At 38.8% G+C, this 12,988-nt stretch overlaps 1 protein-coding gene across 1 annotated transcript in view; it reads right to left on the bottom strand.

Annotated features, from left to right (window-relative positions):
* Positions 1–719: 719 nt before the first annotated feature.
* The window catches only part of wnt9a (wingless-type MMTV integration site family, member 9A), a 37,976-nt gene continuing 25,707 nt past the window's right edge, over positions 720–12,988 (bottom strand). The window contains exons 3-4 of the mRNA XM_041804081.1: positions 10,491–10,753; positions 720–6,423 (exon numbers count right to left, since the gene is read on the bottom strand). Coding sequence (XP_041660015.1) covers positions 5,932–6,423; positions 10,491–10,753 — 755 coding nt within the window. The 3' untranslated portion in view covers positions 720–5,931. The remainder of the gene's footprint in view (positions 6,424–10,490; positions 10,754–12,988) is intronic.

Below are 12,988 nucleotides of genomic sequence, written 5' to 3'. Positions count from 1 at the left end.
TTTTCTGGAGTGGCCGAGTCAGAGTACAGCCCTCAATCCAATGGCGAATATGTGACTGGACATGAAAAGGGATGTTCATGCCAGATCTCTGTACAACCATAGCAGTTTTGCAAAGAAGAATGGAGTAAAATTGCAGTGTTTGGATGTGCAAGACTGACTGAGCTATCACCACAGATTCAGTGCTGTGATTGCAGCCAAATGTGCAGCTAAAGGTGCATCATCTTTACTGACTTGAAGGGGCTGAATATTGATGCGCTGATTTTATTTTACATATTTTTAATTAATTGAAATTACTTTGGAGAAGTCTGTTTTCACTTTGACATTGAAGAGGGGGTTTTTTTTGTAATTTTTTTGTCACAAAAGTCAAATTATATTGACCCCGATTCATTTATAAAAAATCACTACAATGGTAAAACATTCAAGGGGGTAAATACTTTTTATAGGCACTTTATGTACATGTCATTCTTTATATCTCAATGACCATTCGCTGAGGGTTTAAAGCAAAAGCAAGTTGTTATGGTGACACAATTAAAAGGGATTGATTTTATTCTCAATTTCAACAATAAGGTAAAGATCTTGATTTTGCTCTTGCTCATGAAGCTGTGCAATTCCAAATCTTTTAGGTTGGAGGTTTATGAATAACCACTATTTGGAATAAATTGACAGAGCCACATTTAATAAATGCATAGTTGCTTAAAAGTATAAAACCACACTCCAAATAATTTAAAAATTCATTTATTATTTCAGATTTTTTTCGCCTTTGTTATACAAAGATGTTAAATAACTTAAATACATTCTTACCAGTCATTTGTGATCTGTTTATACCTACAAGCTATACACATGAGGTAGAGGAAAATAATTTAGGGTTCCCATAAGACATGAATAAGTGAACATGGTCAAAGCTTTGTGTTGTATCATCACAAATGGCAATACATAGTTTGTGTGTTTTATCTTTGTTTTACAAGCACATCACAAATCCTAACAAAAAGTGAATGGAAAGTAATCCAAAGGTGAGTATAAACTATGCAATCATATAGTGATAACCAACACTAGAATGACTTTCATAAAATATTATACAAACAGATCAGATTCTATGAAATATACTGCTGATGACTGTGATTTTATTTGAATACTTTTAAAAATGTGTCATGATTGTGCACATTGATAAAATACAGCTATGAGTTGATTCTACATTTGTTAGGATTTGTTAGTGCTTAGATAACACCACATAATGAGTATGAAATGAAATATGTTTAAAGTATACACTGCATCTCAAAGCCTCCACCCCAAAAGAGGAGCAAACACCCAAAAGAAAACGAGTAAAAAATACAGGATATAAAATCAATTTAGTCTTTGACGTTATTTACACTAAACACATGCTCATAATATATTTAAAAATAATTTATCTTTTATTTTTTCTCTACAAAACAGAATTTTGTACATGATCCACTGACGACTAAACAGTGCAGATTTTGGATTTGAGAATATGAAAATCTGACTGGCTGCTGCCTCATGCTCCTCTTCCTCTGGAGGAGTTTTTAGGCCTATGTACAATCTATAAACAACAAAAATGCACTTGGTGTGATTTTGGTATTCCTGTCATGCCTGTTTTAAATCTGTTCAATAAGGGAGAACCTCAGGAGTGTGACACACACACACAGAAAGTTGTGGGAAGCAGGCATTTATGCTTCGAATCTCAGCATGCTATTATGGTTTCCATGTAGCGTGCAAAGTTCTATGTATATGTTTTGACCAGTCTTTATTTGGCATGCCATCTCATATCAAAATGCTTGGAATTCATCTCCTCGGGACAATTAACCCATGCAAGGCAAAAGCATGACACGCCTGCCAAGGGTGGTGGTTTATTTTTTGTGATAATCATCTTTAAAGACTAACCCGCCTGTTGAAGGTAAAAGCCACTTTTAAGGATGTTTGGCTTGCTGCCGTATGGCTGATTACAATCTGTTACCGCCATGTAGAAAGCAGCTGTGTGTTGTCTCATCCTGACATTACTTATTGCTACCATTTTCTGTTTCTCGTGAGAGTTAAACATGTGCCTCACTTTTGTCTCTATACCACAGGAGAAGAAACCTTTTTTTTTTTCTTTTTTACTATTTACAATTTAAAAAAAAAACAAAACAAAACAAAAAATGATTCTGCACTGTATCTATAAACACAGATCTTAAAATACTTAAAGGGCTTTTGGGCTTCAGTGCGTAAAATGGCGCTATAATACAAAGCTGGGTCCCTCACTCAGTAGTTAATTCACACCCATCTAAAATAAGGCTTATCTTCTAATATATCACATAATATTCCCAGAAGCCAAGTGCTGAGAAAAAAATTAAATATTAATGTCTGCATTATTTGTGTACAGAGGTGTTTCAACAAACAACAACGAAAGAAATTGTCATATGTTAAAAGAATGGTTCTACCTTTTGGGAAAGCATGATGTGAGGGAGAGTAAGAGCAAGCTAGCTATCCTCTTTGTTTAGCTAAACATAACAGGTTGAAACATGTGGGTACAGCTAGCATAGCTCTGTCCAAATTTGGCTGTCCTGATGAGATTTTTTGTCCAACGATAAAACAATTATGAGTTGGTTAGCTTAGCACAAAGAGTAGCAGAAGTCTAAAGCAGCTAACCTTGCTATGTCCGAATTTAGCTTTCTAGGTAAAAGTTAGCCACTTAGCTTAGCATTAGGAGTAGCTGAAGTTCAAAGCAGCTAACCTTGCTGTGCCCAAATTAAGCTTTCTAGATTAGAGTTAGCCAGTTATCAAAGAGTGTCTCAATTACAAGTTGTCTTCCTTAAATAAATTCAGAGTCTGGTTAATATAAAACAACAGCAACCTTGCTAATTTAGCATAGCTAGCCATATAGAAGTGATAATTGGTGGAAAAAGCCAACCTGACTGAAAACTTGGAGATGGTGGGAGCTTGGCTAAGTCCCATTTCTAATCTTTACCACTGCCTCCTGGAAAATAGTTGCCAGGGTAGCATTATAATCTTCCACATTGACATGGGATGACGTGTAGTCGTCAACGACATTTCTCTAAACATATGTGACTATATTAACAAAAATCAACGATACACCATCTCGGGACATAGCTCTTTCACTTGTGTGGACTACTGGCATCCTTTTGAAGTTGTCAGCAGAAAATCAGAAACTGTCGGGGAAGTTTGAGAAATTAGGATGGCACTTAGCTAGCTAGCTGTCAACATGCATGTAATTCTTTGAAATGCATGTTTAATATGAAAGACCATAATTCACAGAGACTATAAACAATAAAGTGGTTGCTGTAATTTTCATATCCCATGGAGCTCAACAGTGCCCGCCCAATTTTTCAGTAGTGCTGGTTCCAGAAGTAAAATTTGCCATTCAAATTCCTCCATAGACATTTAATAGTAAAATTTTACTTCAGGGACCACATTGTTGATGTATAGTATATATCAGCTGATGATTAGCAAGGCAATCTGAGATTTAGAGTACAGTTTGAGGGTACCGGTTTTGCACAGTTGGCAGAGCGGGTACCCATATACAGAGGCTTTAGTCCTCAATGCACTGGTTGTGGGGTCCTGGTTGTTCAGCTGTCCTATCAGAATAAAGACATAAAGCCCAAAAAGATCATATTAAAATAATTTTAAAAAGAGTACATGTTTGGAAAATCCCAATTTAAAGAACAAAGTGGCTACTTCATCCGACTCCTCTGTTCCAACAAGAGTCCTGATGTCTAGATGTGAATGTGCAAAATGGGTAGGGCTAAGTGGTCGGGGTAAGGGGTGCACTGGGGCTGAGACTTAAGAGTATCAGTTCTATTAAAATGGGACGATAGCTAGCCACTTAGCATAGCCCAGCCTGGTAAGGAAATAGGGTGAGACTGGTTCTTTCCAAAGTTGTCTCTCTTGTAGAGATTGACGCTATACAGCTGGCTCATAAGAAACTATAGCCAGGCAGTTGGCTCAGCTTAGAATAAAAAGTGGCAACAGATGGAAATCACTAGCCTGGCTCATTCCAAAGCTAACATTTTGGTGCAAGTTAAGAGTATCTGTCCAGCAAGTATGCATCTATGGCCAGCTGGTTATCCTAGCTAGCCTTGTAGAGTTCAAAATTGACTAAATGTGCTTTCCTGTATCCCAGGAGTTTACTCATTAAAACTGTTACCTTGCTTTTTTAATTTGTACAAAAAAAAAAAAAAGTGACTAAAGCCTTAAAAATATTAGACCAGATAAAACAGATCAGTAAATACTTTATGGTGAGTTTTGGCGAGATTTTTGTATTTAACTTCCAAAAAGTGAAGAATTTCCCAAAATGATGAACTATTCCTTTAACCTGTAAATTTGTGCCTGGCAACAACAAGAGAAACAAGTTAAGTTTTGTGTTACAACAACTGCACTGACTTCTGAAAGATGAAAGTCAATCCCCCCCCCCAATTTTTGCATTCAGACATCAATTTGCCTGAACATTACACAAATATTATTCCAATAAAATATATTTATATTAGCTATGAAATGTATGCATTCATCTTCACTTGAGTAACTCTGTAGACATGTCAAGTCAGATTTCCATCTCGGTTTGCCCCATACTGTTTGGACAGACTGACGCAGCTCCTGCTGTACATGCTGCATGTCTACCTGTGTTGAATATGGCTCAATCAAATTGTGGAGGACAGAAGGATGTGAAATGGTGGGGGGGGCTCCATTCCTCCAGTTCTCCACAGTTTTCTGTACAACTTTAATGTCTTTAAAATTAAACTAAATAATTATAATAGGTAGATTGAAGCTTGACAGATCGTCATAATTTCTGATTTGGTGGACCATTTGCTGGTCAGGTGCTGCAATAATCTTGGCTGTAATAATAAGGGAAATGTCATATACAACTTGGGTATTATTTGTGTTTGCACTATTTCTCTCCTGTACTGCCAAAATAGTTAATAGTGGTTTAAGTTATTCCCTGAACTCTAGTTCGCTCAAGGCTGAGAAGAGCCAAAACAGACTGGTATAGTTCAACTGTTAATGCATTCACTAACAGCTTCATATTATATTATATTATTACAAAGAAGAAAAATGTGTTCTTCTTTCCTCCCTGTGAAGGAGTAGTCCCAACGGGTCCATAAATTATCCACAGCAAGGCGACGGACACGAGTGTGCTGCTTTCCGAAGGCCTTGTCGACATTAATCAAGAAGAAAAAACGACGAGAGCACACAAACAACAACACATTTGTGTGGTTAGTGGTTTGTTTTAACATAGTTAGATAAGTGGCTTGTATAATATCATTACAATATATCTGATTTTATGTACATACATATGCAAACACACAATGTGTGCAAGTGTAAATATGTGCGTGTAAAGTAAATCTTACACCCTGTCTTTGTTTTCTTTTAAGCAGTCTTTGAATATGGATTTCATTGCATAAAAGTCGTCATTCAACCCCCGTCCGCCCTCACTCTATTGTGCTTACACACAAAACACACATGTAAGGATAACACATGCATACATAAGCCATTCTTCTCCGGGCAAAGCCCAGAAACCAGTCTGTTGGTGTGACTGGTTCGTCTTTGATCTCCATCAGCTGGACACTGATTTCTGTTTTCTTGTGAAAAGATGCAGCTGGTTGCATCTCAGTTAAAGGCACAACCGTGTTTTTTTTTTTTTTTTAAAAGCTTGAGATGTTGACCCAGTTGTCTGAGAAGTTTCTTTTATATCTGCAAACCCCAACATACGCGGGGTCCAGAGGCCCTCTGACACCCAGCCCACAGAAATCCCTCAAAGTGCTTATTGCTTCTCCATCGGCTTGCTCCTCTTGTTTGCAGCACACTGTTCCACAGTGGACATGGAACCTTGTTTGAGAACAAATCAACCCTCCTCTGAGACACAGCCATCGTTTACTTGCTCCACCGATTGTGCAGGCTGACAGGTGTTTTTTTTTTTTTTTTTTTTTACCCTTTGCAGGTATAAACCTCCTCCCTCTGTGTGCACTGCTTGCATTCGACATAGCAGCACCAGCGCACCTGGCACTGGCAGGGCCGGGTCACCTCCCTGCTTTGTGTGTTATGTCCTCGCCCGCAGCAGATTGCATCGCAGTTCTTATCCTTATAACACTTACGGGCCGCAGTGCCCGACGAGTATTTGCTGGGTCTACAGAAACTGGGTGAGTCCTCGATGTGGAGCAGGTCCATGGTGCGAGGGATTGGATCGTTCAGCCCAGGCGGGGGCTGCGGTTGTTGCCCCTGGCTCCGGCCAGTGGAGATCTCTCCCTCCCCCGTAGCCTCGTTAGTGGAGCTTCCGACCTTGATGGAGGTCTCGTAACGCTGCTTCAGCTGCTTGCCGATCTCGTGGAAGGGCTGGAGCTGCCTCCAGCAGGTCTGGACAGTGCAGGAGCCAGAGACACCGTGGCACTTGCAGGTGGTCTCAACTCCAGCCTTGATTACCTGATTGAGAAAGAAGAAAACACTGTTAACTGCCATGAAGTTTCACAGGAATGTCATGAAAATCATGTGACTTTGTTTGGTAAGCACTATTTCAAATAATCTAATTATCTAAGCACACTCTTTGTCAGATAATTAAAGATGAGTGCAGTGGTTTGGGGAGGAATGTAAAGTAAATTATAACATTTGATGGTCTTTTTGATATAATGAAAGGGAATAACGGCCACTTATTACATGTGAACTCTTCTAAGAAGAACAACATACTTTGTCTATGTCTTAATAAAAGAGCAAAGACAGTTTGTGGGAAGATGTCTTTGATGTGACAGTTTGATTAGGCTCAATAACTATTATTAAGATAAGTTAGGGGTGTTTTTTGCTTGAGAAATATTCTATAATATATAAAGAGCTTGGATAGCCATGGGAAAAGTGGACTTTATTATGAAGGCACTGTGTGATTTTGTGTTTTCTAAACCTAGAGTCCTTCATCGGTGTATTTTAAAGCAACTACTGTGTCTTAACGCAGATTATAAATCATGCCAACAGATGGAAAGAAAGGGAAACATCAACGTAACTGTAAGTGAAACACAAGAGATAATAAGCAATAATGACTACAGCATGTTGTCATAACACTTCTTGACCTTTGTTGCGGTCAGCCAAAGTTCACTCCTGCATGGACCACAATCTAAAAGCAGTATGCAAGCAAAAATCAATGCAAATAAAACATTGTTTAAGACTGCATAGTGTCTGCAGCTCTTTTCTCAGACTGTGAAAGAGATTGAGGGTGGGTGGGGGGGGGTACAGGAAGTGCACATTCATCACACCAGCAGGTCAAGAAAATTTGATAGGTCAGCTTCTAAATGTCGGGGGGCTGCAGAGGCTAGCACATTCCAGTTTTGCTTCTCAGTGTGAGAATTCATCCTGAGCAAATGCGGTATACCTCACTTTATGTGTGAATCACCAAAATGAGCAAAAACAATGCTGTAAATCTTTTATCACAAATGAAATCTCTGGAGACGCTTCATTTGGGAGAGCCAAGCTAAAGAGGAAGAGCCTGCGTTTGTCTTCGGGGAGAGTTCTGTGCCTGTGAACATTTGGGAAGCGTGCCTTTGCTATAACTCATTTTTGAAACCAAAATGAGAAAAACTGCAATATGAGAAAAGCTGAGTAAATGTAGAAGAACTTTTATTTGCTTTGGCTTGACAGATCGAGACCATTCACTTTTTTATTTTACCATTAAACTCACTTCCAAGGTAAAAACCCATTTTTATTCCCTTCTTACAATGGCTAAACAGTGCCAAAGCAAAAATGAGAGCTATTGCCTATCTAACCCTGGAGAGAAAACCAAAGTTTTAATATGAGCACTATTAGCATTATTATTCAAATGTCCTTATGTCCTAATAAGGACATTTGAATAATAATTGTAGGTGTCCTGGACAAAATAAAAGATGGGTTATCTTTCTGTTGTTTAAGTCTCCAAAGACGTCTCAGTCATGTGAGTCTTTTGTGGTCATATAGGCTGTTTGCAGTCCCATGATCTCTAATGTCTGTTGGGGCCAGAAAGTGGGGACAAGGCCGCCCATAAGGGGGGAAAAAGGGGAGGGCTTTCTGGGGCCTGTGGACATCCACAAAATCATGGTAAATTGCAACATTGAACTGTGATAACCACATTTATTTTTTTTACCAAAATAATAACCACAGTAACAACATATTTTTAAAATGTATTTATACCGTATCATACAGCGTTCTTAAGAATATAAAACCCTTTTCTTAAAATATAATTAAAATGGTTAAAAGTGGTAAAAATGGAAAGTCAGTTTAACAAATTTATTTGACTTGGAGGTGCTTGATATCACATATTACTCAGTCCTGCTATTTTGTCACATGTTTAATTTAAAAGGTGATGTACTATCAACCAAATACACCTTGTGAGGCAGGCGACCAAGTAAAGATGTGCTACACCCTGTTTCAGTGCCGGTTTCCTCTTCTCCATGTTTTGTTCTTATTTAATCCACTTTATAAAAGACAAACTGGTACCAAATAAAGAGCCATTTAGGGGCAAAAAATAAGCTCTACTGAGCTTAGCCAAATAATCTGGATCTCTTAAAAAGAGATGGATTTTCTTCCACAAAGGAGGCTAGAGGGTGGTGAGATGGACACCAGCTGAGGAAACACAGAGAAGATCAGAGTTTTATGTGCTAAACATCACAAAACTTTACTGAACCAAACAGCTTTGTGGAGACAGACCAAACACAATGGCCAGCTGATCCCAATTATCACCTCCTAGTTCACACAGCTAATCACAGCTCTTTCTCTTAACACTGACATGTATTTTAAACATGACGTGCTTCTCACTAATTCCTGCTTGCATTAATGCTGGTGCACCATGCTGCTGCTGGCAAAGGTTCACCTCCTCCACTCCAGCCTCCTCCTTGTATTCAGATTAACACTAATATGGATTAATTGCTTTTGAAGTACTTTTATTGTATTCAAAGTACATTGTCATTAATGTATCTATCGCTATGAAGGTTTCTAGCTATGTGCTCCCTGGAAAGTCAAAGCATGCTGCTTGACAAACCCAGAGAGCATCTTTTGAGCAGAGCCTTCTCCGCCAAGTAAAAGTGTATAACAGTTTTGAATAAAATGGTTAAATGTATGACAAGGGTGTTTCTGACTGAAGTGTTCAGTGTTCAGAATTGCAAAAGAAATTCCAAGCATGTGTTCATACACTGTACTTACAATAAGACACACAATAGAAATTGCCATTTGAAGTTGCTGTTTCCTTAGATTCGTGTACATTTCCAGGATTCAGAAATTGTGATATTATCACAGCTCACAGCCATTTAAGTGATGAATTAGATTAATACATGAACATGTGTAAATTCTCTCTTCTTCTTCAACCTCTCCTCTTTCAAATTCTTTCTTGATAGGGGAGTGCATTTCAACCTTTTATAACTCAACTTGTTAAAATTATTGCTGTAATTAAAGCTTAGTGGTGTGACAGTTTTGGTAATATACAGCAATGAAATTACTGTGCAGTTCACATTTGTAATTTTGTTTAAACGTAAATCCTTAAAATTTTTCAAACATTAACAAAAGCCTTTGTTATGGGAAATGTCTCAGACAATTTATTAGCTAATAAAAGACTGTTACCGTTAGCCACATTTCTTCTTACTTGTCAGTTTTAGAAACCAAAAAGAACTTATTTTTATCATCAAATGAAATGAGATCCAAAGAGGGCAATCAAAACATTCTTCTATGAAGTTCTGTCGAAGACAGAATTCAACACACCCCTGTAACATCTAGTGAAATTGTATTTATTTCATTAGTTTAATTGCATGTCCTGTTTTATTTTGAAATCTAACATATCCTGTCATTTCAGTGCCTGCCTTCAGGTGTGTCTCAGCTCCTTGATTACCAGCAGCTGCTCTCAGTACTCACCTGCCTTTAATCAGCATGTTAGCCAGCCACTATATATACTACTTTGTTTTCCCTTTTCAGTTGCTAGATTGCCTCTGCTATGTTAGTGAATACATTGCCTTCAAGCCTTATTCTAGTTTTGGATTTCCTTAGTTAACCTTAGCCTTAGCCTGTGTATTGGATTTGGATCATTTGCTTGGACTGCCTTTTTGTGAATGACCCAGTTTTGACAGTAAAAGACCAAGAGAACTTTTGAACCACTACTGTGTCAGTTCATTCTGCATCTGAGTCTTTTTGGTACCTGAAACCTTTCAACCCCTTGGTAAAAATTAAGCCAAAAAAAGAACCTGGATATTGCATTTCTCTTAATGCAATTCAATTGTGTTCACTGTCCAATAAAGCTTTAGTTTTGCTCATAGTCTGTAACTTAAGTTCACAACAGAGGCTGTTAAATAACTCTCCAAACCACTAAATGAAGCAGTGTTGTTATTTTTGGAGGGTCAGAGCGGGGTATTACTCTTATATATATATGTAGTCAATACGGCAGCCATGTTTTCTTACTTTAAATAACCTGCATATTGGGTCAAGCAACTAAAACTTGGAGAGCATTAAGCAGAAGAGCCCTGTAGATCCCTCTGATCCCGCATGCTTACCTTCATGCCCACATTAGTGTTGTGCATGTCCACGCGTGCGCGCAGGTCTTTGTTGGAGCGTTTGCCCAGGAAGTCCTTAACAAACTTGTTGGCGTATTTTAGGTTGTCACCACAGCCCCCCCACTGCCACGCCTTTCTATTCTCCAGGTCAGGGGCCTCGTCACAAGTGCAGCGCTCCATGCGTCCCGCACTGCACGCTTTGGCTAATGCATGAGTCAGGCCTGCTGAGGAGATGGCATACAAGAAGGCTGTCTCTTTAAATCCTGGAAACACAAAGAAACATGGAGCAGGTTAAAAAAAGAGTGGATTTGGCTCATCTTCTGTTTGAAGCAAAGTCAATACAATGTACAGTGATATAAAAAATATTCATGGCTTCGGATGTTTTACACTTGTATTGATTTTATAAATCCTACATGGTCAATTTAATTTGGCTTTTTTGACAAAAAAAACTCTTAAATGTCAAAGTAACAACAGATTTCTACAAATTAATGTCAATTAAATACAAATTTGTAATGTAAAATAAGTGATTGCATAAATATCCACCCCCTCTAAAGTGACTGACCTAATTCAACAGAGGTCCAACCAATAGGTGCTAGTAGTCTCACAACTGGTGAAAAAGGGATTACCTGAATGCAGTGAATGTGTCTTCTGTCAGAGAAAATAATTTACTCTGTGGACCCCCGGCCCCATAAAAAATAAGATTGAAACAATTCAAACAACTATATTTTCAAACATGCATGTCTCATCTTTGAATATTTATATTTTATGTTTTTTATATTTTGGTCTGCATATGTCTTCAAACATCCATCTGTCCCAGGCAATCAGTATTTAGTCTCATTAATGAACTTATTGCCAATACTACCTTATTATTATGCTCTAATTTAGAGGGACCTATGAGTTTGCATCTATGAAGGTGATGCAGGATTGCATAACAGCAGATCGTCCTCCACCTTCAGCCTTACCTGGTATTGCACTTGATCATTGTTGGTGCACATAACCTGCACTTGCAGAGGCTGTCTTAGGCTACGTTCACACTGCAGTTAAAAGTGACCTGAATCTGATTTTTTTGCTCACATGTGACTGGTATCTGATTTTTTCTGACAGTGTGAAAAGTGCAAGTCACATTGAATCTGACCTTTCCGAATCAGATTAAGGTCACTTTCATATGTGGTTCTGAACAGATACGTATCTGATCTTTTGGAAGCTGACTGCAGTATGAACAGGCAAACAAAAAAAAACAGATCTGAGAAAAGATCAGAATTGAGCCTGCAGTGTGAACATAGCCTTAGTGTTTGCTTCACTGACAGAAATTCCTTTTACTTTCTGTCAAAAAAATTTCCCTGGTCTGGTCTCTATACTTAGTGCTTTGTCTTAATGTGACCCTCGCATTTGCACCGCCTTATGCAGTCATTAACTTCTACATCTTTGCTAATTAAACACTGAGTCTGTTGAGCATCATCAGGGCCGATGCAGAGAAATCCTCACTTTAACAGTTAACTCTATAATAACTATAAATATACCCATTTTGCCCCATGCACTACAAAAGTTTGCAAAGCTAATCATCTTTTTTCTAGTTTATGGTTCCCCTGAAGTCCTGTGGCGCCCCCTAGGAGAGGCCCACTTTACACTTTGAAGACCGCTGTTGTAGTATAAAGATACCTGTGTCTGGAAGGTCAAGTCACTGGTTAATCAGCATTCCTGGCTACCATTACACTATGAGGACAAAAGAACACTCAAAGCAACCTGGAGAAAGAGTCACTGTAAAGTACTGGATACAAAAACTTTCCTAGGCACTGACCATCCCCTGGAGCTGAGTTAAATCCAGCATCAACAAAAAGAGGGCATATGGTCTATGTATGAACCTGCTCAGATTAGGCCGTCCTCACAAACTTGGTGGCCGTGCAAGAAGGAGACTAGTGAGAGAGGCCACCAGGACACCTATGAGTACTCTGAAGGAGTTACAAGCTTCAGCAGCTGAGATGGGAGAGACTCTGCATACAACAACTGTTGCCCGGCTTCTTCAGTGCTTTATGGGAGAGTGGCAAAGAGAAAGATACTGTTTAAGAAAACTCATTTTAAGTCCCAACTAGAGTTCGTTATGTTTGGCAGACACCAAACACTGAAAATCTCCACAAACACTACACTCCCACTGTGAAGCACAGTGGTAGCAGCATCATGCTGTGGGGATGCTTCTCTACAGCTAGCCCTGGAAGGCTTGTAAAGGTAGGCAGGGTAGATTGTTTTGTAATTTTTTGTTAAAAAAAAAAAAAGCCAAACTATATTGACCTAACCTGACACACCAGATGGATGTTTCACACATCCATCTGGAAAACCTTCATTACTAAGCATTTGGGAAAGGGCAGAGGCTTTGAAAACTTGGAGTGGGATTGGATGAATGTTCCGTCTGTCACATTTTTACAGGTCAATCAGAGCAACAAAACACGTGATGTAGCCACGACTGAGGTGCGCGCGCGCAGCTACCAAGATAATGCGAACCA

The sequence above is a fragment of the Cheilinus undulatus genome, linkage group 13, assembly GCF_018320785.1.
Source record: "Cheilinus undulatus linkage group 13, ASM1832078v1, whole genome shotgun sequence".
Classification (NCBI taxonomy): Eukaryota; Metazoa; Chordata; class Actinopteri; order Labriformes; family Labridae; genus Cheilinus; species Cheilinus undulatus.
The sequence above is the reverse complement of the archived record's forward strand: the minus strand, read 5'-3'. Positions and strand labels throughout refer to the sequence as shown.